General features: G+C 40.1%; 4 protein-coding genes across 5 annotated transcripts; 2 read left to right on the top strand and 2 right to left on the bottom strand.

Moving 5' to 3' along the window:
• Positions 1–1,070: 1,070 nt before the first annotated feature.
• Positions 1,071–5,316, bottom strand: LOC146651618 (putative methyltransferase DDB_G0268948). Its single transcript, XM_085385275.1, has 6 exons — positions 5,040–5,316; positions 4,784–4,944; positions 4,297–4,513; positions 3,377–3,480; positions 2,956–3,093; positions 1,071–2,707 (listed from the first exon to the last, which is right to left on the bottom strand). Exons 1-6 carry the CDS (start codon positions 5,148–5,150, stop codon positions 2,611–2,613), a joined length of 828 nt encoding a protein of 275 aa, XP_085241401.1. The 5' UTR covers positions 5,151–5,316; the 3' UTR covers positions 1,071–2,610.
• Positions 5,317–6,380: 1,064 nt separating this feature from the next.
• Positions 6,381–10,004, bottom strand: LOC146651617 (putative methyltransferase DDB_G0268948). 2 transcript variants are annotated; one of them, XM_085385276.1, is made up of 6 exons: positions 9,493–10,004; positions 9,235–9,395; positions 8,657–8,873; positions 7,008–7,108; positions 6,638–6,775; positions 6,381–6,544 (listed from the first exon to the last, which is right to left on the bottom strand). In XM_085385276.1, exons 1-6 carry the CDS (start codon positions 9,601–9,603, stop codon positions 6,454–6,456), a joined length of 819 nt encoding a protein of 272 aa, XP_085241402.1. In that variant the 5' UTR covers positions 9,604–10,004; the 3' UTR covers positions 6,381–6,453. The 2 variants fall into 2 exon arrangements, with proteins under 2 accessions (XP_085241402.1, XP_085241403.1); XM_085385277.1 differs by having other exon boundaries at positions 6,672–6,775.
• A 9,126-nt stretch (positions 10,005–19,130) lies between these two features.
• Positions 19,131–20,060, top strand: LOC146651616 (olfactory receptor 4B13-like). The gene has a single exon (XM_085384529.1). It carries the CDS (start codon positions 19,131–19,133, stop codon positions 20,058–20,060), a length of 930 nt encoding a protein of 309 aa, XP_085240655.1.
• Positions 20,061–23,626: 3,566 nt separating this feature from the next.
• On the top strand, positions 23,627–24,598 carry LOC146651615 (olfactory receptor 2K2-like). The gene has a single exon (XM_085384448.1). It carries the CDS (start codon positions 23,627–23,629, stop codon positions 24,596–24,598), a length of 972 nt encoding a protein of 323 aa, XP_085240574.1.
• The last annotated feature ends 2,673 nt before the right edge of the window (positions 24,599–27,271 follow it).

The raw sequence follows: 27,271 nt of genomic DNA, 5'->3' as shown, positions 1-27,271 counted from the left end.
GAGTCACGAGAGGACTGTTTGTGCTTGTGTTCATTTTACGATGTATGCTCTACAAAATTATTTGTCTGTTATTAATATCCTTGCTTTGGTTTTTAATGCATAACATTGAAGACTGCACAGATGGAAACACGTGTTTAGCAGACACATCAGACATGCTCACTGTTTGACAGAATATCTCAGTTGGTTTGAAGTTGCTCCAGCACATTCTGCAGAATTCAATGAGAGTTACTATCAGAGCCTGGCGTCTCTGACGTAAAGCACAGAGTTTTCAGTCACAAATCACCGCACACGTGCGCTGACGAAACTAAAACTCTCCTTGAGCCCCTTTGCTTCTGTTTGATCATTGTATAGGGATGGAGGAGGATGCAAATGAGCTCTTGCTCATATTTGTATATTCAAATATTTGCTTATTCAAACTCTGGGCTGCCTCTTTTTTCCTTTCCTTCAGGCTCGTCTGTGGTGGTGTTCCCTTGAGTCCTACCCATCTCATCCTCCTCTTCTTCTGCAGGTCTTTGTTTTGCTTTTTCCTACAGGTCATTGCAGATCAAGTTAGACCAGTAAGTCTTCAAAATGTTCCTTAGACAGCTGCTGATGAAGGTCTGTGAGCCTTTCTCAGCTTCCTATGTTCTGCACCACAGAGCAAAACTGATTTAAGATCAGAGTTGAAGATTCTGATCTTGGTTTGTTTGTGTTCTTGACTTCCAGGTGGTCCTCAAATTATTCTCAGCTTTCACATTATTTTTAATCATTTCCCATTAAAATCAGAAACTGTTACATAGACACCGACTGTGCCCAAAGATGTGGAGTCTGCAGAGATGCATGCACAGAGTACCCCATTGTGCAAAGATGTAATTCAAAAGCAGATCAATAAAAATAAATCCCTTCAAGCTGACTTTCTGCTAAGCTTTGTCAGCAGCCTGACAGAACAGATGTGATTTCAAAGGACAGACAGCTATTGATTTCCTTCCATATCTTTAGATAATAGCAGGGTGCTTATAATGAGATCTGAATGGAGCCCATGCACTTGAAACATCAGAGAGAAAGGAGGACGCAGATATGCCGTAGTAAATTGTTGTATTTAATACATGAAAGTAATATTATTTACAACTATTATTCTATCATAGTTTAAATCAGCTGTAGCCTTCACTACATTAATTACATTAAGCAGTAAAAAAACTGCAATAATGTTCAAAGGAAACTAAAAAGTTAAAGGTAAAAAAAATCATTTAAAAATCCAGAAATTGGAAGAAGAAAATCAAAAAGCACCGGGAAGTGAGAATGTCATGTTTTTCACTATTTAACAGATTTTGTTAGATACTTCTGCCTGGTCAGAGGAGGAAGACAAGAAGATACTGTAAAAATAAAATGATATAGAGTGAAACAAAATGTAGGTAACTACATATTTTGAGGATGTCCTGTCAGGTTAAAGAGGTTAAAGGTTAAAGCAGACCAACTTCAGATTAGGCAAACATGCTTACTTGGCCCTCCTGAGTCAAACCATGATCTCAAGTCATGCCAGCAGCAACAAGTGGCACTCTAATGTTTAACACTCCTGCACTGCCAGTACTATAATGTGTTTATAATAAAGGCCCTCAGTTAGAAAGTCAGGGTTTGAGAACAAAATTGAGGCTATTTTAAGCATAACAAACATGACAAAGTTACTCTTAGCTCAGTAAAGACAAGAATACAAAAGGATTAGTCTGGAGAACAAGCCCATAAATCCACTGTGGTCTGTAATGGGATGAGGGCCCTGAGAAGTTCAAAGGTTTTCTAAAGCCCTGTAGACAAGAGTGATACAAGGTCATAGAGAACTGTTAAGAAGCAATAGCAACTCCAACCCCTTGTGATAGTTAAGGAAATTCTATTTTTTTTCACTGAGATTCTGAGCAAACAAATTTAAGAGAAGCTGCGATGAACTTTCAAAGACTGAAGGTTGAAAATGGCCCAAGCACACCGACATTAAGGTAACAGGGGCTTCATTTACATCTCCTCCTGGGCAATGAAGCCAAGCAGACACTGATAATGGTGATGATGAAGAAACCAAGGACACAGCAGTCGGGTTTTAATGGTGGTGCTTTGCCAGACTTACAAAACCCTGATCGGAATGGTCTCAGTCATCAGTAGAACATTGATCAATGGCTCCCTCTAGTGGCAACTTATGAAACACCATGAAGGCTTCACATGTTTCTGAGAATTTACTAAAGCAATCTGATGCAAACACTGAGTATATAATTCTGTGCTTATTGGGAAAAGTGCGTATTCAGCAGATAATATCTGCACAACCTTTCTGTGCAACTTCTCTATGAAAAGGCTGGTTTTATAAAAGCTGGATTATTAAGTGTGATGATGAATATCACTCTTATGTTTGTACGGTAAATGTACACACGTGACTAATTTTAGTTAAAATACAGGAAATAAATTATGTAATTAAAGCATTATATAGCACTATTTGTTTCTGAGCTTGTCCTAAATTTTGAGTATCAAAGAGATACATTTGTGCACAGAGAAACTGAAGGGAAAACAAAAACAGGACATGTTTTCTACTGGATCCTTAATTAGGTTCATTTTTGTTGTTTAAAATAATAATAATAATAATGGAGGAGACAGGTGTCAGGCTTCCTGTGGTTTGCAGGCCAAAAGGTAGAAATACTTGACAGCCACCACCACCTCTGTCTCTGCAGAGGTCACCTTCATTACAGACATCAGCCTATGCAGAGAAACACAGGAAGCAGAGCGCATGATAATTCAGCTAGAGGGACTCGTTTAGACAACAACGAATGCCAGTCTTACACCTATAATTGTGGTTTTTCCACTGACATTATTATCACCCACAAAACCTGCTGACATGTTTGTCATGTTACTGTATGTAATAGATTTTAACACTGAGGAACATTAAACTGTCAAAACACATTATTGTCATTATGACACATATACACCGTGAAGGTCCCGGTTCACCTCTGACAGATGTCCTGGGAGAGTCTGGAGGCCTCCTGCGGGTCGTCTCTCAGCAGAGCCTGATAGCTGGAGAAAGACTCCACCAGCCCCATGTAGCTGGACAGAGGCATGGTCTTTCTGTCCCACAAACACTCCTGCCTGTAACACAAAATACACTCGCGGCATGAACGCAGTCAGTGGAGAGAGAGAGAGATAAATAAAATACCCATCAGACATGCCAAGGGGATTTTTTTTTTAAAGTGGATGCTGAACATTAAAATAGCTAAAGTGATATTTTTATTTATTTATTTTTTAAATGTTACAAATTATAAAGTACACAACATGTATATGCTGGAAAGAATTAAAACGTCTGTTACATAAGTAATGGTGGTCTGCTGCGAAAATTCCATATTAAGAAACAATTAGAGTTAGGATTATTTACCATTCCTTGTGAGGGTAGGGAATAGTTTCTAAGGCCTCCCGGTACAAGTTAATAGAGCTCACTCCAAGGTGGGGGCTGCGGTACGGCTGCAACGCTGCATAAAACTGGCAAATCCAACAGAAAAGGCCATGAGAAGTATTTATTATGAATTTGTTAATAATATTACAAAGAGCATCAATCAGACATAACTTGGTAATATTCAAGTTATGATAACTATGAGCTGTGTGTTACAGTCCACTCAAAGTTGGTGCACCTCACTCATCAACTCAAACAACTGCACCCCTCAGCTCAGGCTGTTTTACCAGAAACGCCCTCTAGATGGCAACGCACATCATCTTAGTTTCTTAACAACAAAGTAATCCAAACTCTGTGTCCTTATGTTTGCACTGCATCAAGTGCTGTTTCTCTGGATGATGTGGCAATGAACCTGGTGCATAAAACTCCACCGAAAGCAGAGAGGAGATGCTTCCTTTATTATTATTTATCATCTTTTGGCTGTTTTTTGAAAGCGCCGTTATTCACCGCTCACATTCCTATAAAATAACATCTGAGTGGCACACAAACCCTCCTTCCTTATATATTTATTAGTTAAGGTGGACTTTTTTTTACCCTCTAAAACAGACTTTAAACACAGGAACATCTAATCCTTTTTACATAAATCTTTTCTGTAAGAATTATTTAGTTTAAATGTAACTATTTTAACTGAAATCACCTTCCTGGACATGAATATGAGGCTTGAATAATGTTTAGTCTTAAAGAAAAGAGTTATTTTAGTAATCATATTGACTTTGTGGTGTATAAGTGAGCGCTCAAGAATTTTTCCAGAAATGGTTTTGCTGCATTACTTTAAAAACCACTAGACTATAAACAGTGGTAATGAAAACACAGCAGTCTATTCTAGGTGGATATTATGCGAGCACCTCTTTGCAGACTTGATTTAGTGAGTGTGAGCAGCAGTCGGCGTAGCTGAGCTCCATGTCAATGGTGTAGTTGAGCAAGGCTAAGCAGCCGTGGGGCTTCAGGACCCTGTGGACCTCTTCGAGAAAGCGTGGCCTGTCAAACCAGTGGAAGGCAGACATGGCCGTCACCAGGTCCACTGAGCTGTCAGCGAGTGGCAGCTCCTCGGCACCACACTGTCTGAAGATGAAAGAGGAACAAAGGCCAAGTGAAACTTTTGACTGACTGCAGGATCATTTTTCAGAGTGTTTATGCAGGACTTCTGAAAACACGTAGCTCGCGGCAGAACAATGTAACCCCTGTCCTGTGAAGGCTGGTCATGCTGTGAGGCTTACATTAAGGAACATTCTCCTACTAGAACAGAACAAATGATGTGGCATTAACTGTGGTATTTTATTTTTTTACAGGCACGAGTTTTGATGAATTCTGACTTGTTTGGTCTTTTCTTACTTGTACGTGATGTTCGGCTCTTTGGCGTGCTGCAAAGCCACTTCCAGCTGGGCGGGACTCACGTCAGTGCCCACCACAGAGGCAAAGTGTCTGGCCAGCAGCAGAGTGCCCTGTCCTGAGCCGCAGCCCACGTCAACTGCCAGCTCAAAGGGCCGACCTTTCTGACAAAATATTCAACATGTTAACGCGCTGTAAATGTTTGATGGCAGTTTACAGTTGAAAGGATTCTCGAAGGAGAAGCATTTGTCACACTTACATGTTTTTCCAGGAAGTCGAGCACGTGTTGAAATAGATGACCTGATGGAGAGATCCTGTACCTCCAGTAGGAAGAAGCATGCTGCTTACCTTCAAACAGGCGGTAGGCCATGGTGAGCTGAAGCCTTCTCAAACAGCTGAACCAGCATCAGTTTAAGTAATAAGTTACCTAATGTGGTGTTGTTGTTTTTTTGTCTGTGTATCTTTCTTTTTGATCAGATAAGAGAAGTGAAACTCTACACTCCACTGTGAGAATCAGCAGTAAGTCACAAACATAAAGAAAGACACACAGTGGAGTGGGAGGTCCCACTCCTGCCAAAACCTGCTTTGCTTCATAATTAGAGCCTTTTAAAGAGACAGTCTTTTTTTATACTCCTATTTTTTGCTTGTTGTTATAATAATGTTGTTGTTTTCTTCTTTCCCTACATAATACTGATTTCTAATATTCTAAATGTCAAAATTAAGCCATGATATTAACATTAAACTGAAATCTGGGTCAAGCTCAAAAGCGCTGTGTGAGAAAAGGGTTAGATTACGGGTCATGTGATGGTATGTGCTCCCGTCAGAACCAATAAAAACTCCTGTGTGTGTGTGTGTGTGTGTGTGTGTGTTACAGCTAAAGTGGAGTCTTTCAGTATTTCCTGTACCAAAAGTTTAAATGTCACCTACAACACATTTTATTTTGCAAGGAAACATAATGGCTTCCTCTTTTCCCACGTGTTAGGTACCTTTAGAAGAATGGATTACGTTCATGAAAAAACCTCCAAGGAAGTAATTATGATGAACTTCAGCGATATCTTTTCTTGAGAGATTTACAGTTACTTAGCAAAATACATTTGGCACAGAGAGTTAATCTTGACCCCATTCGGCCACTTTAAGTTGTAAAGTTTTAAGAGTACCCGCTGGGATAGGCTCCAACCCCACCATGAGAAGTGGAAACGAGGGGATGGATGGATTTTACACTACACCTAAATAATACCTACACTAAGACATATCTATTGATTCTGACAGTTCATTATGTGAAAAATCTCTTAAATTGATTTCCGAGTGATAATGACAGCTATTCTTTCAGCTGGAACATCAGATTAACTATTGGAAATATTAAGGAAGGGGCACTGATATGGTTACAATAAGAGGACAGGCCACCCACAATATCAAGACCGTTGACAGACTCATCTAAGCACCCACCCACCTCCACCCCCTGACGTGACACAGCTGGTTAATCTTCAATTCTTTCTTTCCACTTATGTAACCTGTGACTGTGCATGTCAGACACCGGTTATTCACTTCAAAATGAAACGTGTCCAGTTCAAGAAAATCAGTAAAACACAGAATCTGCTGATAAAAACATGGTTTATTTAGAACAACAGGTTTATGTATCTCACAGTGATATTCACTGAATGTTGAAGTGTTGATTAATGTGGTTTGCAGGCCAGGATGCAGTAATAATCCAGTTCAAGTTCCACTTCAGTGTCAGGAGACGTGACTCCCATCTCTTGAAGGAACCTGTAAGAAGATCAGTGACACCAAAAAGTGTGAGTCAGATCACAATAACAGGCACGGGCCAGTTAAATATCTGAATTTGTGTGTGCAGGTGACCTCCTCTCAGTGTTGGACAGCAGCTCTTCAGCACCTTTGGGGTCTTTCAGAGCGTAGGCTTGGAACATGGACCAGCTTTGCATGAAACCCACCAGATGCCTCACTGAGATCAAGGACTTTGCTTGAAAACAATCAATCCTGTCGGATCAGTAAAATAATACAATGAATCTGATGAAAAAGCACCAATAATGTCTCCTATAAGGCACAAGATTAGTTTTACACACAGCTGAAAAAAACATTCCAGCCTAAGTTTGTATTGTTGGCAGTGAGTTTCCTCTGAAGCAACAAGTTAATGCTGTTTTTGTGCTTAAGCGGTTTTTATTTAACCATCACAGAGGTAGCATAAAGACAGGGATGTGTTTGTGTTTACCTCTCTTTATCTGGAAAGGGGATGGCAGAGTACAGCGGGTCCAGCTTACCGTCAGCTACAGCTACTGGGTTGCTCATGTAGGGCTGCAGCGCCTGCTTCACCTGGAAGTGAGTTCATAGAGGTGTGAGATGTTACTGCACCATTTGTTATGTGACTGTCTGCAAAAGCTGTCAAAGTAGTACATCTCTAAAAAGACAAACAAATGATACATTAAAGCAGTGAATGGTGGAACTGCTGCAAATAGTGACTTTACAAAAATATGAGATTCTCAAAACAGTCAGTGCCCAGTATTATTCTTCAACAAGAGACATTTACCAAAGTACAAACATTTTAAAATAAAAAGTTATGCATTTTATAACAGAGAGAAAGCTTAGCTGTAGTGTTCGATTTTGTTAAGAGACAGAATTGCTGGCTCTTTCCCCAAGCCTTTAGTCAACGCTACATTAGGCAAACTATATTTAGTCGGGTGTTCCACCTTAAAAGCCAGTCCAGTGCTGGCTGCTGTGTTTGTCTTGGTGTTTATCATTTTTGTCTTTAATTTTAAATTGCTGTACACTTCACTTTTATTGTTATTATACATCTTATCTATCTGTACATCTCTATTTATAGATCTATATATGTTTGTGTTTGCCTCTGAGTGGATGCAATCATGTGGCACACGGGTCACAGATCACAACACAACTTTGCTGCTTTTATTTTTAAGCAACTACTTTTTTTTTTTTAATGTATGTAGATGTGCACAAAGGAATGCACCGTCACTGTTTCTGAAAGTTTCTAGCCCCGAGAGATGTCACAGTGACAAAAGAAAGACTGATGTGGAATGTGAAGTTTTCAATAAGACAAGACTTCTAAGTATTTACTGAAGTCAGAAGTAAAGCTGTGTGGTTCGTTTGTGGAAAGCAGATTTCTGTGGTGAAAGATTACAGTTTGAATCATCATGAATGAGACTAAACACAGTGAAATACAAGAACTTCATGGAAGCCGAGCAGGAACAGGGATCTGAAACTCTTCTTGGAAAGCAACAAAAGCAGCGTTTTTGCACCAGGTTTTGTCAGCGCTAAAAATTAACCACGTTGCTGATGTTGAAACTGAGATAATTAACTTCACAGACAGTTTGTTGCACTTTGATTCGCTACAGATAGATTACTTCAGGACAGTATCAGTGCTCGAGTTTTATTCTCTCACATAAAGACACGTGCTCGGAAGATGTTTGAATCCACCTTCACATGTGAACAAACACTGTCAGTGATGACGTTTAACAAAACTAGACACAGATCCTCAGTCACAGCACTGAATCTGACTCTAAACAGACCAGATTTCTCTCACTGAACATGAAAATATACTGAAAAACTGCAGCTGAAGTAATTAAACTTCAAGAAAATTTACAAATGACGCTTTGTATGAAGTGAAAAGAACTGGCATTTTGCAAAAAAGTGTTCTTTGTCACATTCATGAGCTGATTCTGTCTCAGACGCTGCAGGCTCTTTGGCAAAGTCGATGTTTGATTGCCAAGGTGATAACGCTCATGCACACATGGATGTTTGAGTAGAACAGGACACTTTCAGGGAGAGATCCAGGAGCACTGAAAGGAATCCAACGGTGCACATGGGAATGGACTAACACTACTCTGATTATCAGTCTGCACCTACCTCTTCATAGATGTTTTTGAGCCTGTCTCCACAGTTCTGGTAGGTGGGTTTGGTGTTATAATCGCTGAAGCCCAGCAGAGCCATGCAGCCTCTGGGTTTCAAGACCCGAGCTGCCTCTGCCAGAAACCTCGACTGATCAAACCAGTGCGCTGCTGAAGCTGCCGTCAGCAGGTCTACAGATCCATCTGAAAATGGAAGCTCCTCTGCTGTCCCCTTTCTGCAAATGCAACAGACACAATACACAACCTGCCCATGTAAAGGGATCCTTCTACCTAGTCAGCTAAAAGCTGATCAGCTTGATAATACTCAGGAAAATATATTGCGGTGAAACATGAAGGAAGTACTCAACAAGTGATTTACAATAGAAATGTTCCTCAAGCTGTGGACTTGGCAGTTATAAGAGAAATGTGGACATGGTCTTGAAAGAACAGTTTGACATTAAGAAAACTTTTATTTACTTTCTTGCTGTGAGCCAGATAAGAAGGCAGATACCGCCCATGGCATGATATTGCAAATCACTTGCTCAAAGTACTTTACTGTACACACTCCTACAGGCTGCAGCCCGGAAGCTCTCCTACCTGTACGTGATGTTGGGGTGCCCTGGCACAGCTCTAGCCTCCTCCACTTGACACTCACTGATGTCAAGACCCACTACTTCCTTGAAGTGCGGTGCCAGTAGACGTGAATTCTGTCCCGTTCCACATCCCAGATCCACCGCCAGCTCATGTGGCTGTCCCTTCTGGAGTTGCAGAAAGGAGTTTGCTACTTTTTAATGTCTTTCCTTAGGAAAGGCCTTCATATGTGAAGATAATTTGCACATTATATTTTAAGCATACCTTTTTATCTAAGTACTGAATAATAATATCCTTGAGCCCTGCTGGAGGTGTAAAGCGATACTTTTGGTAGATGGAAGCATGATCCTTCCCTTCAAAGAGCCGGTATGCCATGGAGTTGCCTTTTCACTCTTCTCTTTACAACTGCGGCCTTTTAATCTGGGCTGTAAAGCAGCCTTCTTTGTGGAGCAAAGTTCGCCCGTATTGCCCTTCAGCCTCCTGTTTGACTTTAATTGCTTTTCTGTTAATAAAGCTTCTGCATGTCTTCTCTTGTCTTCTTGCTACAGTCTCTGTTAGAGCTGCTTTCTGTCCGGACACACACTGGACTCCTGTTTTTTCCTGCACTGACGTTTTTCCACATTAATCAAAGCATTAACAGGAAAAAAAATCACTGAACTGAAGCTGCAGTCTCAAACATGAGAGCAGAGATACGTTTAAAACACTGAGGGAAGAAAAGCAGAAAGTAAAACCGATGAAGAAAAAATGCTTCTTACGAGTTGAAAGGTGTCTCTGAAGCCAGGAACTAAACTCAGCTGCAGATTTGCTAACAGTGCACAACAGGGGCAGGGCCTCTTACTTAACCCTTTCATGGGACAATTTCTACAGACTGTACTGTCTCATACTGGAACATTAACAAAATAGAAAAGTGGAGAACACACTACAGTTTTAGTCACTGTATTGCATGATTTCAAGTGAGAACGCAAAACATACTTATGATTTTTATTATTATTTTTCCTGTCACCCATTTTACTGTACGATGGCACTTAATACCCCAAATTCCTTACAGTATGTCTTCAAGATATACAGTTAAAAAAAAAGGTTTATCTTAGCAAAGGACACCTGGCTATGATTATATTATAGCCGACTGCTGTGATAAAATGCTTTGTCATAACCTCGACCAAGCAGGTTATGTTTTTGAGTGTCTGTGTCATACAGGATAGTTTTGAATGAAACTTTGTAGGAGTGTAAAGTTATGTTAACAATCCAGTAATAATTCATCAGTGTGTTCAAGCTCCAGTTAATGATTTATTGGTTAAAAATTGCCAAAAGGCCTCGTAAAAATATCATGTCACATTTGACCTCTGACCTCTGCTTTAAGGTCAATAGATTCATCTGATGGTCAAAGTGAGAAAAATGCATTATAAAAGGTATTTAAGACTATGTTTCTTACTGTCATTATTTGCATTAACAACATATTGATATGTAGGGAATGATATATGAGGATTCTAAATATCACTTTGGACCTCTGACCTCTTCTTCAAGATCACATAAGGTCAAACTTTCAGAAAATGTCTTTTGCTTTGCTTAAAATTCTACTAACTTTGTTTGTGCTGGCAACATTTAGGACTTTAGAATCTTATTTGGGAATTTTGTTTCTACCCCAAAATGTGCTATATCTTCATAGAAAGTATTGCACAGTACAGTAAGATATTATACAAGTTATTCATATTCAGTTATTTAAAAATTAATACCCATTACCAACGCCGACATAATGTTCATATAGTCAAAGTAAACATCTGTCATGCTTCCTTTATCTGACATTTACTACACTACAAACAAAACAAAACAAAAGGAACATATACAGTATTAGTAGTAGTAACACTGTTCCCTTAAAGGTAAATACTGCTATGGGCCCTTTTATGCATATACAGTGTAGCATAAACGTATGGAATAGAGTTTATGACTGCTGCCATCATAGAGTCTCACAAACATGTTCATTAGGTCAGTCAGCTGGTTTCACTCTATGTTTGTCATAGTTTGCGATCTTCTCTTGACCACTTACACTGAAAAACATCTTTGTTTTGATTTGGTAACCCAGCACAGCCCTCTGGGCGTTGCAAAGTGTGTATAATTGCTCTTGTGGGATAATGAAGGTAATGACCTGTTGACCATTTCCAACTTGAGCAGTGAGCCATCCCATGGGTTCTCATTACTTTCAGCCTCATCAAACATTGAACCAGGAGATGAATTAAACGTTATTTGACTACAGCTCACCCAAGTTCACTTTACTGACACTAATCACCCAAGCTCTGTGTTTTGGCACCTAAGGCAGATACACGTGGGGGTTCATGGCCGTGATGGGCATCTAGAAGGGCCGAGGGACTCACGCAATTCTTTTCAGTGTCCTTGCATCATTCATGCCCCTGTGTGTGTTTTTGATAAGTTGTTTTAAACGTTTGAAATTAAACAGATTTTGTCTGTCCTATAAATCCTTCATGCATATGAATCCATCTTTAGTATTCCATTATGCATCACTCTATCCACCTAAATACACATACAGGGAGTTAAAAGTAAGGACCTGAGACCTCAAATGTGATTTGGAATATTGAACCCGATAAGTCCTTCCCAAATAAGCATCATCAGTTATTTCAGCCCAGTTATTCCAAAACAACATAATATATGTTTACTGCTGTCCACCATTTCAGAAGATCAAAAGTAATTGTTTACTGTAGTTGTGTTTAAATAGTAGTTGTGTTTTTAAAATGTGGAATAAAGTCCCAGACAAAGATTACTGAACATCAGCCTTGAGAGGCTCTGTCAGGCCTTTACTTTTGTTTTAATACCTGAAAATGTTCTGTGAGGTTGAGTTCAGGTGACTGACTTGGCCATTGAAAAACATCTATTATTTACTTTCACAGTATGCATATAGTATAGTCTGTAAACGCTTATCCTGCTGAGATCATGAGCTGTTCCTTCCTTTGTCTACATTTTTCTTTTTTCAATCATGTATAAATTCATCTTGGTTTCAGAATTGAAACCAAAACGTGCTAAAGCAATAATTTTTTGCATATGAAAACGGAGGGTTTTACTTACACATCACGCACTCAACTTGTCCCAGGCCGCGGTTTCCTTCCACTTTGGAAAAATCGCATAAAAACCGCTGGCAACAACAAAAACATTACAATCCACAAACACATTTTGCTGATTTGATCAGCTGCTCATGGCACTTCCTACATTGGAATAAACGTCATCGCATTGTGACAGCACACATCAGCAAAACAGGAAGTGACGTCATCTTCGCAGGATATTTCTCTCTTATTTCCCCCCCTCTTGGGCCTTTCAAAAGTTAACTGGTGCTATTGAAAGTCATGTTTGACTTAACAGCTTCTATCACCAGCAGTTAGCTACCCACGCTCACAAATCTGTCTCTTTAACACAAATCTCTAGTCAGCCAATCAGAGGCAGTGTTTAAATACAGCGGCCTCTGACGTCATTGGTCATTTCCAGGTTCAAACTCTTCTTCAGTTCCCAAACCTAAACAAACAGTGAGTTAAACAGCCTAAAATCTTTCGTCTTTAATAAAATATTCTGTTTGGCTGCTCTCCCAGGTGTGACAACAAAGTTGAACCTCCAGACAACCATGAAAAGAGGATTTATGAGACTTAACTGATTAGAAGTTAGCAGGAAGTTAGCTCGCTGGTCTCCATCTAAAGATGATGTACCATGTTCTGACTAATGGATTTCTAAGAGACTAACATGTACTGTTCTGCAATCACTTTATGCATAAATGAAGATGGAAAAACTAAACAGCAGCAATGTTTGAAGGGTTATTAAAGTTGGGCTTGCTGGCATATAATGGTGTGCTACCTGGTGGCTAGCTACAAAGCTGTGTTAAGGATAATATAAATACATTAGGACAGCAAAGATGGAGGATGAGTGTTATCTCCTTTCCACTGAATAAAAGTCAATTTCAGGGTCCCTGATGGTCAGAGACAAATGCAATCATCCATCCATCCATTCGCTTCCGCTTATCCTTTTCAGGGTCGCGGGGGGTGCTGGAGCCCATCCCAGCTGTCATAGGGCGAGAGGCAGGGTACACCCTGGACAGGTCGCCAGTCTGTCGCAGGGCCAACACACAGGGACAGACAACCATTCGCGCTCACATTCATTTGCACCTAGTGACAATTTGGATTATCCAATTAACCTATCCCCACAAGCTGCATGTCTTTGGACGGTGGGAGGAAGCCGGAGTACCCGGAGGGAACCCACACAAACACGGGGAGAACAAGCAAACTCCACACAGAAAGACCCCGGCCTGATGGTGGAATTGAATTCAGGACCTTCTTGCTGTGCGGCAACAGTGCTAACCACCATGCCACCGTGCTGCCTAAATGCAATCATATGGCAAAAAAAGTCGCTGAAAATGAACCAAACTTTAGTCAAGAGAACATCTGACTGAACGAGGTTAGCCATTAATATGTTGCTGTGTTGTTTGGATTACTTGCTATAAAAAATTCCTGATCCTAAGCTTCATGTACAAATTCAAATCTTTGCCTCAGAGTGAAGCATTGAGCTATTTGATGTCTTCCAATCCATGAGCCCATGGGCTGCAGTTTCATCATTAGGAGTCTGTTTCAGAAAGCGGGTTTAGAAAACCCAGAGTTTTCATTAACTCAGGGTATATTTACTCAGAGTTTGCACTAAACCGGCTTCCTGAAATAGGGCCCTGGGACCCGTTCTTCGTACGTCGCTTACTACATCCAAGATCAAATGACACATCCAAGACCAAACCATCGCGCTAACCGTGAGCTCGCTAATCCGGTTCCCCGAACACACCTGCTGTTGACGATCAGTACAGCTGGATGAAGTAATGTGAGATCACTGGGTGTCGTAAAAGGGGCTACGCATCTGAAGGAAACGGTTTCCAGGGCCTAATCCGTGGATCGACTTCCTTCGAGGCGTGGACGTCTATCAGCAGAGAATGTACCTTAGTCTGTAACACAGTCAAATATATTCTCAAGTAATATTCAAGCATGCCATTCAGCGTGTTAGTACGAGCTCGGGAGCAGCTTGGGAGAACAAGAAAACAGAGACTGCTTCAGGTTGTCTTCCCAAATTGACTCAACTTTATTCACAAGTACAACAGTTTATATAGAGGGTAAAATTCATGAGACAGCAGATTATCAGTTTAAACCAGTACAGACCAAGATAAGGCAGCGTCTTCCTGCCCTTGGGTGAAGAAGCATCCTTTGTGTAGTGTATCAGTTCAGCTACAATTGTGATTATCTCAGCGACATATTTTCAAGGCACAAAACAAAGAGTTCTTACATTAGTGAAATCTGAAACAAACCATTTGGTCTTCAACAGGCATCTCCTAAAAGATTAAGAAACTAATGTAGCTTAGGGAGTGATCTCTGTGGTATTTCAACCTTGTACCAGCCTGTGATTCTCACACATCAATTCTTGGGTCAAAGAGAAAAATAACTAAAACAAAGGGGCCTTATTGAATGACAGAGTTTTCCTGCATAATGTCACTATAAAACAATATCCAGTAAATGCTCCCATGGTACTAAAATACCTAACAGCATCGATAGTAGAAACATTGATCGGCAACCCTCTGATTGGTCGGCGAAAATGTCGAAGGAGCGCGCTCGGTATTTTTCGGCAGCAGAGCAAGAACTCTTGATTGAGGGATTTCAGGAGTTTCAGAGTTTAATTAAAACGCAAGGGAACACTGCAAAGGCTGCAAAAGCAAGGAGAGAGAAAGTTGCAGAAAGTTGCTGACAAATTAAACTCGTAAGTAATTTAATAATAACAATAATAATGGAGTGGATTTATATAGCGCTTTTCAAGGCACCCAAAGCGCTTTACAATGCCACTATTCAGTCACTCTCACATTCACACACTGGTGGAGGCAGCTACGGTTGTAGCCACAGCTGCCCTGGGGCAGACTGACAGAAGCGAGGCTGCCATATCGCGCCATCGGCCCCTCTGGCCAACACCAGTAGGCGGTAGGGTAAATCTATTATATTACACTATATTATCCAATATTATATTACATTATATTTTATTATGTTATATTATATCCCCTTTCACATTAGAGCCACAACAGGACCCACTAGAACATGGGAACAGGTAAAAGTGAAACATAAGAATATTCTACAGAATGGTAATATTTATCACTTATATTGCTTTTAGTCTCTTGAAAAGAGACCCTGAAATAATCTGTTTGTTTGTTTATAACAACAACCAAGAAAAGGGCAGAGCAAAAAAAGACAGGTGGTGGTCCTGCACCCCCTCGTCAACAAGTTGGTTAAGTAAATAATACCCTCACGGGAATATCGATATCTCTCAATGAGCACACTGTCGCGCTGAGCTAAAGGATTCTGTCTATCCCGCAATATACGCTGAATTCTGAAAACTCTCATCATTCTTGCACCTTCCGCAATGGGTGGCTTGCGTATACGGACAGGATATGACTGCGACAGACTTCCCAAATCCACCTTCGCTTTTATAGCCGTGGTCTCTCATCTTGATTACACGAAGTAATTTGCAATTACTACTCTGAAATCTGAATTACATCTGTAATAATCACATACATGTAATAGAATGTTAATAGTACATTTCCCTTTTTTAGGAAATGACCTGTATGTATCTGTGTGAAATCAATAAATGGATCAAGTGCTGCATTATCTTTAGTTACATTGATAATATTTATTTATGGTGAAACAGTGGTGGAATATCGCTGTTGCTTTCGTATACATGAAGCGGACATACCTGCGTGGCCGCGATCTAATCCTGTTTACATAAAGTAAACCTGCTCCCGAGCAGGTTTACGCTTACGGCTCTGTTGCTATGGCAGCAAGTCCCGGATGAGCTTCGGGGAACCGAACGATCCAGGATCATGCGAAATCGTCAACAATCAAATCCAGCTAATTTACTTAGCGAGGTACGAAGAACGGACCCCTGGGCCCTATTTCAGGAAGCCGGTTTAGAAAACTCAGAGTGAAAAACGATACTCAGGGTTGAGTAACCCCAAACTGTCCAACTCGGAATATTCGGTTTCAGAAAGGCTGATAACAAGTAGTTCAGTCAACGCGGAGTTGCTTTAACCCCAAGTTAAGCGCGCGCACGAGGATACATAAAGCCCTGATTAGTGGAGCACAGATTAAGCGAGTCACCATGGAGACGGAGGGAAAGAAGGCGCGGTCAATGTATTTTACAGCGCTTGAGGCCAAAATACTGATGGCAGCATATGCTGATAACATGCAAATTCCGCGGAAAAAAAGTAACACAGCCTCAGCTGCAAAAGAAAGGGAGCATGCATGGCAAAACATAGAGTCAATGCGTGAGTGTTAATTTAAACATTGATCTAGGGATTTCCACCCATTTAACACGTTATTTTATTATATTTTATTTTATTTTTTATTTTATACATTTTATTTTGTGATGTGATTTGAGCGCAGGTGCAACCCAACAGGCCCCAAACGTTCCTGGCAGCAAGTAAAAATGAAATATAAAAATATAGTCCAAACAGGTAAGGTGTAATTGTATTATGAGCCATAGTGCTTGGTCTGTGTGTCCTATGTAAATCAATTGCAGTTAGAGGCTACATTAATTTTCCCTCTGTAAGCACTTATTGAAATTATCTGAGCACATTACAAGTACATATTTGCTTACTCTGTATGCTCAAATGTGACCCGTTATAGCCAACAGAAAAAAAGCGGAGGCCCGAAAAACAGGTGGGGGTCCTCCACCACCACCACTCACAGAGGCTGAGCAGTTGGCTTCCACATTTGTGATAATGTTGGCAGCATCACATATGATCTTCACAGTGCAAGGAACACAAATTAGCATCCATTACTATATTGAAATAATTTGTTAGTTTGAAATGCTACAGGGAACTATGTACCTGTACATTAATGCTGTGGAAAGACTTCCTGTTCACATAGTCTCCTTCATTTACTGAAGGAGCAATGATTGGAATGTGAGTGCCATCTATACAGCCAATCACGCCTGGGAACCCTGAAAATAAATGTAAAATTTAAGTAGTAGTTCAAGTATCACCACATCATGAATTAAGTTTTGTTCATCCTGCTACCTGCAATTTTGTGGCATCCCTCTTTGATAAATCTTGTGGGTCTATGACCGGGGAACACCACAAACGAGTACAGGAGACGTTTCAGTGCAACTGTAACATTCCTGACTGCCCGACAGACGGTAGCCTTGGAAACGTGCTCAGCGTCACCAATATTATACAGAAAGCTCCCGTTTGCAAAAAACCGAAGTGCCATACAAATAATATGTACAGAACTGAGAGAATGTCCGCGATGTGTCACATGAGCAATATTAGGCCTGAGGATGTTATTCAAATAAATTATAGATTGTGCTGAAAAACGGTAACGTTCACACAGGAAATCATCAGGAAATGATAAAATGTCCAAACACGCTCTAATCACTCTCTCTCGGCGGAGAGCTCTGCGGAGAATTTGGGCTTCAACATCTACTGGCTCTTCAAGGAAGGAGCACGCCATGTCTGACACTTCCTACAGTCAGGTTTCCGACAAAGAGGCGGGGAAAGTCAGGGTTAGTTGAAGTAAACCTGCTAGGGGGCAGGTTAGCTTCACGGAGTGTGTCGTCATAGTGACTCACTCAGAATTAATCTAAACTCGCTTTGTGAAACCGGAAACCCAGAGTTTTCGTTAACTCAGGGTATACTTACTCAGAGTCTGCACTAAACCGGCTTCCTGAAATAGGGCCCTGGTCTTAAAAATTTAGCTTAAAGACACAAACGAATATTGCTAAAAAAAACAACAACAACAACAACAAAAACCCCAGCGAGCTGACAATCACCACTGATTATTTTTAGAGGCTTGTTTATATTTAATTAAACAAGATCAAAACACAGAAAAAGACAACAGTGTGGTGGGGCGTGGTCTGCGGTGCCATGCGGACACACCTGCACGGCATCCGCAATCTGGCCGGAGAGTTAGAGACACGGGGATTCAGGGTTGTTGGTGTGTGTGGTGTGCGGCCTGCTGCTGAGAGCTGCAGGCCGCACTGTGTGAATAAAGTTGGCTCTCAAATCAAACCTCTGGACCTGTCATGCGTCATCCTTGTCACAAACAGCCTTAATGCAGTGGGAACTTGGACCAGGGTTGATACCATCATAACTTACCAAGCAAATTGTTGCTGACCATGTCCGTCCCTTTATGACCATAGTGTGCTCATGTTCTGATGGGTATTTCCAACAGGTTAACATGCCATGTCACAAAGACGGGATCATGTTGGTTTCCTCCACAGTGACTAGATTGCAGTCCATAAGAGCACTGTTCAGATGCAGTGGAATGGCAGGTTCTGCATCATGGACGTGCAGCAGACAAACCTGCAGTAACTCTGTGATGCTATCATATTAATATGGAACCTCTAAAATAAAGAATTAAGGCATTTTTGAAGTTAAAAAAAGGCTCAAACTGGATATGAACATGGTGTAACTGAGAAAGTGTCTGGTGAGTGAATCATGATAATACTGTGTACTTATTTGTATTTTTGTACACAAGTGCAATCATCAATAAAGTAAACTATCATTGTTTTAGATTCTCCATGGAACGATGACTGTCAGCTGCCATCATAAAGAGGCGCTCAGCACTGCTCTTAATCCTCAGTGGTTACCTGCTGTTCCACAGACCACACACACTGACAACACAAAGGACTTTCAGTTGTGGTGAGGCTTAGAAACGCTGAATTTATATTTTAAATATAACTGAGACTAAAAGTTGTTTATTTTCTAACTTGTCCAGATTTATTACAAATATTTTTAACCTGTTGTTTTACATAATTGGTTGGTTTGAAAATATTTCTGTTAAATTGTGTTGTTCTCTGTTGCTCATCTGTGGTACTGCCCATTGCCTATGGGGTAAATGGAAAACAATTCCCATCCACTATATTTTAATCTGACGATGTTTGTGTACATAGGAAAGTTCCGCTATCCGGCATTTGTTTTGTTTTTACTCTTGTATACGTTTATTATCTCAGCGAATCTTGTCATAATAGTGGTAATATCAAGAGAGAAAACCTTACACGAGCCTATGTATATTTTTATTATGTGCCTCTCAATTAACTCTCTGTATGGCTCTGGTGGATTTTTCTTCAGATTTCTAAGAGATCTTCTGTCTGACTCAAACTTGATTGCACGTTCGGCTTGTTACACTCAGATCTATATCATTTACACCTATGCATCCTATGAGCTTACTATTTTAGGCATAATGGCATATGATCGCTTTGTTGCTATATGCCAGCCTTTGCATTACCACAGCAAACTAACTTCAAGGGTGATCTCCAAGTTGCTCGCTTTTGCATGGATCTATCCAGCCTTTTCAGTTGCAGCCTGTGTTTATTTGGCTTCCAGACTTCCACTGTGTGGCAATAAGATACCTAAGGTATTTTGTGCCAACTGGCCTGTTGTAAAATTGTCATGTGTCCCTACAGTGATCAATAATATTATTGGCATGTTTGTGAGCGTAACCACAGTGTTTCTGCCACTTGCTTTTGTCTTGTATACATATATGCGAATTTTCCTGGTTTGTAGGAAGCGCTCGTCACTGTTCAAGAGCAAAGTCATACAGAGCTGCCTGCCACACATTGTTACTTTTGTCAATTATTCCATTACTGTGTTTTGTGATGTTGCCCTCAGCAGAATTGACCTTGAAGAGCTGAATCCATTTCTGGGCATCATTCTGTCACTGGAGTTTGTTGTGATTCCCCCCATTTTAAATCCTCTCATGTATGGTTTAAAGTTACCAGAAATTAGAAAGTGTATCCTAAGAAACTTATCATGCCTAATTAGATAAATGTCATATGACAAAGAAAATAGTGTAAAAGAATCTGTGCCGTTTCTAATAAAAAGGTTATTTTATTATCAACTTAAAAGAATTAAATAGGGATTATGGTTCTGCTAAGAATGACTTTATTTTAATATGTGAGTAAATGCGAATAGATTCATGTTTCAGCATTTATATTAACGCATGTTCCTGTGCTGTGACTGTTTCAGAAAAACAAACTGAAATAAAGAGTTGAGTTAAAAACAACAACAACAAACATTTGTGATGTGCTTCATACATATTATTAATAAAAATGTGTAAATTCATTATATGTGTTTTCTTGTTTATGGACAACATATTACTTTTAAAAGGGAATAATTAATAAATGTGATGTTCTCCAGCAAATGATAAAATTAGCATTTTGTTAATTTTACACACTTTAACAGCTCTGTCACATAGAATTCATACAGCTCCACATTTATCACACACATGTTCACTTTTGGTCAAAGTTAAATTTCAGACCAAATGATATAAAATCATCTAAAACAATTTTATGCAGGCCGACTCCAATATGCACTGTAAATTAAAAATTAAACATTGACCGTTTAAGAGCATTTCACAGAGAGAGAACATATTTTTTGTTTTTTTTTTAAATTGGTAAGAAACTATTATTGAACTGTTGCATCATCATGACACTGAGTGATAGGAAGTTGCTTTTTGTGCCTTAAATCTTTTTATATTTCAAGTTTTTTGGCACTAAAAAATAAATTTTTTTTTATTTTTACATGTAATTTACAAATTATATATCTCAGAGAATTCGTCTAAGGCAAATGATTAACACCCATTACAAAATGCACTCTGTGTGGAAACTTCACTGACATTTTATGTTCATAAGTAAAATAAAAGAGGAAAAACCTGATATCATCTTTGTTCTGCTTGTTCAGATTTACCTGTAAAAGTTTTCGGTGATTTTACTGGATTTTCTGACCAGTTTTATATATGTGCAAGATCATTTAAAGTGTCTGAAGAACAAAGGGGGATAATCGTAAATCGCAATGAAAAATATTTATTTCAGAGTATACCATAAAGGCATAGTGTTATAGCCGTTGTCATATATACTTGTTTTTGCGGTACCTGGAGAACTGCCTGTGACAGAGGTTTACTTGCTTCCCCGTGTTTATTATTTTGTCTATTTGTTTATTATTTTGGCCTCGGCTCACCCTGAAGTGCTGACTGTCCTGTGTGGTTGTTGTTTTTTTCCCTTTCTATAAATAAAACCATGTAGTGACAGAAGATTGTCTCCTGTGGCTGCTTGGGTCCTGCTTGGAGCAGGTGCCTCATTCCTGCTATGACCTGACCCCCAGACAGGACTAAACTGGGACCGGATGCCAAAGTGCCGGAGGCTACTGACATGCTCCCTGCTAGCGTGCAGGCTGATGGTAAATGGACTGGTTCTTACATAGCGCTTTTCTAGTCTGAGCACTCAAAGCGCTTTACACAACTTGCCACATTCATTCATTTACACATATTCGCAGAGGCACTCTTTTCTATGCGCTTTCTATCTAAGTGCCTTCTATTGAATGATGCAGCTGGGGACCCTCAAACAGCTTTGTCCACTGAGGATCTCTGCTTAACCCTCTGTGTAAAACAGATGGAGGCCCGCACTAAACAACTTGAGATGCAAGCTATGCCTTGGCTTTGGACTTAGAGAAAAGCTCACGTGTTGTTTCCATGCCTGTGTGTGGTCATCCCAGCACATCCACCACTATTTCTATATGTTTTGACATCACAAAGCACATTCAACTAGTCCCTCCATTTCGTGAAGACAAAGTTGGTTCATATTTCAACAACTGCAAGTTGTCCCAAGGTGTTTTGGCTGCTTTTATTATACCGTAAACTGGTCGGTAAAGCCCAGGAGGTTTATACCAGTTTGTCGGTTGTTTAATTATGAAATTGTAAAGAAAACTGTGTTACAAACATAGGAGCTTGTCCTGGAAGCTTATCAGCGAAGATTTAGGAAATGTGAAAAAACTTCCAGTCAATCATTGCATCACAAACAGTATCACATTGCTGGAAAGAAGAATTTGTAGATTCTACAAAAGTCTACAAAACATTGGACCAGGTCTCCATTCTTATGGAACTATTGGAGGTTTCATGGGTGACTGACCAACCAGTCAACATGTGTTTTGTGTAAGGGTAAGGTTACATCACACTGCAGAAAATTGGAGAAATAGCTGGGTTCTTGAGGCTTCATGAGTGGAGTTCTGCTTTGAGGAGCTTGATCACTTTTCCAGAATGGACTAAGGAGGGAGTGCAGGCTGGAATCTTTCCCTTATGGAATAGGAAAGGTAGAGAGTGAGCAGATGGCAGAGTAACAGGTAAGTAACAGGTAACAGGTGCAAACAAGTCTTTTTTCCACAGAGTTACTAAGAGGCAAAGACAAAGCAACATTCACAAGAACTTCTACTGTCTTTCTAGTGACTTCAGCAAACGGCAGAGAGCCTGATCATTATCACTGAAGCAACAACGATCTGACTGGACTACGAAAGACTACAAACAAAAACCAAAAGGAAACCACAACAAGCCCTGGACAATTATGTTTAATTGGCATATGTGTAAGAAATTCCTAACAGTATTATGAAGAAAGCATTTTTTTAATAAAATTGTACTGCCTCTGCTATGGTTGGGCAGTCAGCTAAACTCCTTCCCCACATCAAGACTCTGATGACACGATTCCCGGTTCACAGGTTTATTGACACAGGGAAAGGTGAAACTGTAACAAACAGTACAAGGCATAATCACTGTACTTATTCACCATGTACATATATAACGATGAAAATATATTAACCCAGTTTTTTAATATGTCAACATGCAATGTTCATATGAATTACTTCCCTTTTTAAGTCAAATACAAATTCAAATTATGATTTTAACAAGTCTTACTATAATGAATGCCTCCAATTCGTTTGTCATTCCCCTTTAACTAGCTCCATAAGAAATTGCTAGCTTAAACTGCACAAGATAGGTTTTATCATTAAACTTACAGAAAAATGAACTTACTTGAAAGAAAGTGGTCTATACATGCACATAAAATATAAAACAAGTCTATACATACCCACAATGCTACCAAAGGCATAGGATGTATGTGGATGCCACTGGATTTATCTGGCTAAGGCCACCATGCTGCACATGCCTTCTCCTTAATTCACAGACTTACTTCCTGTTTACCGACGACATCATGTCCTATTACAGACTACAGGTTTTAAGGTGGCACCAGAGAGTTACAATTGCATATTTAAACATTTACCAAATCCAAGAAAACAGTCTACCTTAAAAACTTTTGATATCAGAACAAAAATTTTAAAACGTTTTAATATTTCTTTTTCAAGAACCTGCAGGTTTGTTTTATTATGTGTTTAGTACATGATACATATTAAATCCCCTGTGATTTTCCAAAGCTGTGAGCTTTCATTCCAGATCAATGATTGGCTGGTTTGAAATCCCAGCTCATGTGTTGCTGTTATCTGTACCTGATAGAGGAGAGAGGAGAACAGATACAGTGAGCGACTAGGCTTCACTTAGATCTCTCAATCACAATGAATAATGTTTCTGTAATATCAATGTTTTTTCTTTCAGGTTTCAATGAAACAGTCAGTCACAGGTTTGTTCTCTTTTTCCTCAGTTTGTTGTGTTACTGCATCATTTGCCTCGTCAATGTTTCTCTCATTGTGATCATCATCTTGGACAGCAACCTCCATGAATCAATGTATATTCTGCTCTGTGTCTTTTGCATCAATGCACTTTATGGAACAGCAGGTTTCTACCCCAGATTTCTCTGGGATCTCCTCTCTGATGTTCATCTCATCTCATATTACGGTTGCCTTATTCAGAATCAGGTAGTTTACTCTTTTATCTGTGGTGAACTGTCGATTCTTGCACTCATGGCATATGACAGATATGTGGCCATATGTCAGCCACTGAAGTACCACTCTATCATGACAAAGCAAAGAGTCATAAGGTTTGCATGTTTTTTGTGGTTCACAACTTTCTGCATTATGGCTGTGAATACCTTTCTAACATTTAGATTGAAGTTATGCAGCCCGTATATTTCCAGACTCTTCTGTGTGAACTGGAGTATTGTTCAACTCGCTTGTTTCCCAGCACAAACTGCAATCAATGCTATATCTGCAAATATTACAATAATTATTTATTTTCTTCATGGTGCTTTTATAGTTTGGTCCTATATGTATATCATTCAAACATGTCTCAGGTCTATAGAAAACAGAGCAAAGTTCATGCAAACATGTGTCCCACATCTCGTCTCATTATTTACTTTTGTTGTGGCAGTACTTACTGATGTTATAAGTATGCGACTGGGTTCGAAAGAGTTGCCTCGGACCCTTCAAAACTTTGTAGCAATAGAATTTCTTGTCATTCCTCCTATTATGAATCCTCTGATTTACGGTTTCAAACTGACCAAAATTCGGAAAAAATTTTATAGTGTTGTTATTTTAAAAAGAACAAATTTTTGTTTTATTCGATCAGAAAATAGTTTCACACACAGCTAAGTGTCACACCCATTGTTTGACATCCATTTTAAAATAAGTCCAAAAAAATGTTTAATTTTTACTGAAATTTGTGTTTTATTTGGAGTTGTCTGAAAACATGTCTATTGATGTGAGCGGATATGATGTTTTATTATTTATCTGCATTTCCCAGATGATTTACATTTTGTAGATGTCTTTGCACTAAATGTATTTTTGATGGTCACCTGCCTAATTACCAAAAAAACACTGATATGTAGAAAGGCTGTAAATTTCACTCTCTTTCTTCTCATTACCGTTCAAGGAAATAACAGGCACCGTGGAGACTGCACATGTGAAAAGGATTAAAAGACAAACTGTTTTAGATGTGGCAGCACTATCAGAGTGTCAATCTATTTTGATATTATGCTGTCTTATAAATCTGATCCACAACCACATGGATGTGAAGCAGTTTTAGTAGTTTTCTCAGTTTATCCTCTTTCTCTTCAACACTTATTGAAACAGTCAGAGGTTTTAGCAACTGGACCAGTTTTTGAATTTCTGCTTAATCAAACATGAAATCCGTTTTTACTTAACACTTGTACAATTAAATGGCTTTTCCATTGTTTGAAGGATTGAAAGTTGAAGCTGAAGATGTACAGTGCAAATCAGTTTTTCTACATGACAAAATGTTTCTTTTTACTGTATTAAGTAAAAAGAAATGAGAAATCTGTTAAATAGTAAGAAATAAATGTGTACAGTTGCAAAAAAATAAAATACAAATCTGGTAGCTCATTTCTCAGCAGCAGGTGAGGCCAAGAAGCACCACATCCCACACAAACTACCAGCAAAGGCCTCCTCAATAGGCGTGTTCTCTCCCTGCTGTTCTTGACCCTCTAAACTGATTGACTAGAATGCCTTTTATTGTCACTATACACATGTACAAAGAGATTGAGAGCATCTCGTACCCAGTGCAGACATGTGGAAAAGAAGAAAGGGGGGTGAGGTCCACAGTTCTGTGGCACTGTATACATATGAGCAGGTCAATATCTATATTTACAGTGGGGTATTTGACATAAATTAAATATTGCACAGTAGTGGTAGTTTTTGTATATTCTGTGTATAGAGGGGAGGCTTGAATTGGGGGGTGAAACTGTGTCATCGGTTCATGTGTTAGTTCAGGGTGCTCATGGCTTTTGCAAAGGAACTGTTCCTAAGTCTGTCAGTGTTTGTGCTGATGCACCTGTAGCGCTTCCCTGAGGGAAGCAGGTCAAACAGGTCAAAACCTGGGTGGGAGCTGCCCTTGATGATGTTTGTTGCTCTGTTGAGGCAGCGGGTGAAATAAATGTCCGCCAAGGAGGGGAGAGGGCAGCCAATAATCTTCTGTGCTGCCTTGATTACACTGTGAAGCTTCACTCTGTTCCCATCTGGTCAGCTGCCGTACCTTACTTATAGGCAGTATGTCAGCAGGCTGTCAATGGACAGGTAGTAGAAGATCAGCAGCAGGTTGGAGTCCAGTTTGTGCTTCCTGGAAACCGGAAGGTGTGGACCCTCTCCAACCATCACTGTTGATGTATCGGGGGCCTAAGTCAGTGCTGTGCCACCTGAAGTCGACAATGATCTCTTTGGTTTTCATAATAGTCAGTGCTTGTTTTTTCTCTGAACACTATGATGTCGACTGGGGGTGGCTGTAGCTCAGGTGGTAGAGCAGATCGGAAGGTTGGTGGTTCGATTCCTGGCTTCCCCTAGTCTACATGCCAAATATCCTTGGGCAAGATACTAACCCCAAACTGCTCTCCGATGCATCCATCGGAGTATGAATGTGTGTGAATGTTAGCTATAAAAGCACTTAGAAAAATGTGCTTGTGCGAATGGGTGAATGCAAAAGTTGTGTAAAGCGCTTTGAGTGCTCAGATGAGTAGAAAAGCGCTATATAAGAACCAGTCCATTTACCATTTAACTTCAGGTCTTCCTCTCTGTAGTCTGACTCGTCTCCCTTTGAGATAAGTCTGACTAATGTGGTGTCTTCAGCAAACTTGATCATGATGTTGTTGTTGTGGGTTGAACTGCAGTCTTAAGTTTAGAGACAATACAGGAGGGGGCTCAGCACACAGCCTTGTGGGGAGCCAGTGCTCAGCATGCGAGTGAAGGAGAGATGGGGCCAAGTCTTACAGTCTGGGGCCGGTTGGTGAGAAAGTCAAAGGCCAAGAGTGACCAGTTTGGTGAAGAGGATATCCGGGATGATTGTATAGAAAGCTGAGCTGTAATCCACAAAGAGCATCCATCCATCCATCTGCTTATCCATTCCTCCATTCAATGTGGAGGAGCAGCGGCTCTACTCTGAGCCCCTCCCGGAAGACTGAACTTCTCACCCTATCTCTAAGGGAGAGGCCAGCCACCCTTCGGAGGAAGCACATTTCTGCCGCTTGTATCCGCAATCTCGTTCTTTCGGTCACTACCCACAGCTCGTGACCATTGGGGAGGGGAGGGACGTAGATCGACCAGTAAATTGAGAGCTTCGCTTTTACACTCAGCTCTCTCTTCACCACAACAGACTGGTATAGCATCCATATCACTGCAGCCGCAGCACCAATCCATCTGTCGATCTCCCACTCCCGTCACTCATGAACAAGACTCCGAGATACTTAAACTTGGTGTAACAAAGGACTGGACAGGCAGGGTTTTACTTGAGACACATGAAACACGTTATGGATCCTC

This window comes from Rhamphochromis longiceps, linkage group LG16, assembly GCF_057381845.1.
Source record: "Rhamphochromis longiceps isolate RC_006_pf linkage group LG16, R_longiceps_female_GT1.1, whole genome shotgun sequence".
NCBI lineage: Eukaryota > Metazoa > Chordata > Actinopteri > Cichliformes > Cichlidae > Rhamphochromis > Rhamphochromis longiceps.
Note: the sequence above shows the minus strand (reverse complement) of the source record. Positions and strands in the feature narration are given on the sequence as shown.

Excerpts from the sequence above, each read along its gene's own strand:
- LOC146651618 (XM_085385275.1), bottom strand. The coding sequence starts at position 5,150 with ATGGCCTACCGCCTGTTTGAAGGTAAGCAGCATGCTTCTTCCTACTGG. Across the intron at positions 4,945-5,039 it reads TCGACTTCCTGGAAAAACAT|AAAGGTCGGCCCTTTGAGCT; the intron begins GTAAGTGTGACA and ends ATATTTTGTCAG. Across the intron at positions 4,514-4,783 it reads GAGCCGAACATCACGTACAA|ACAGTGTGGTGCCGAGGAGC; the intron begins GTAAGAAAAGAC and ends TTTCATCTTCAG.
- LOC146651617 (XM_085385276.1), bottom strand. The coding sequence starts at position 9,603 with ATGGCATACCGGCTCTTTGAAGGGAAGGATCATGCTTCCATCTACCAA. Across the intron at positions 8,874-9,234 it reads CACCCCAACATCACGTACAG|AAAGGGGACAGCAGAGGAGC; the intron begins GTAGGAGAGCTT and ends TTGCATTTGCAG. Across the intron at positions 6,545-6,637 it reads CTGTCCAACACTGAGAGGAG|GTTCCTTCAAGAGATGGGAG; the intron begins GTCACCTGCACA and ends ATCTTCTTACAG.
- LOC146651616 (XM_085384529.1), top strand. The coding sequence starts at position 19,131 with ATGGAAAACAATTCCCATCCACTATATTTTAATCTGACGATGTTTGTG.
- LOC146651615 (XM_085384448.1), top strand. The coding sequence starts at position 23,627 with ATGAATAATGTTTCTGTAATATCAATGTTTTTTCTTTCAGGTTTCAAT.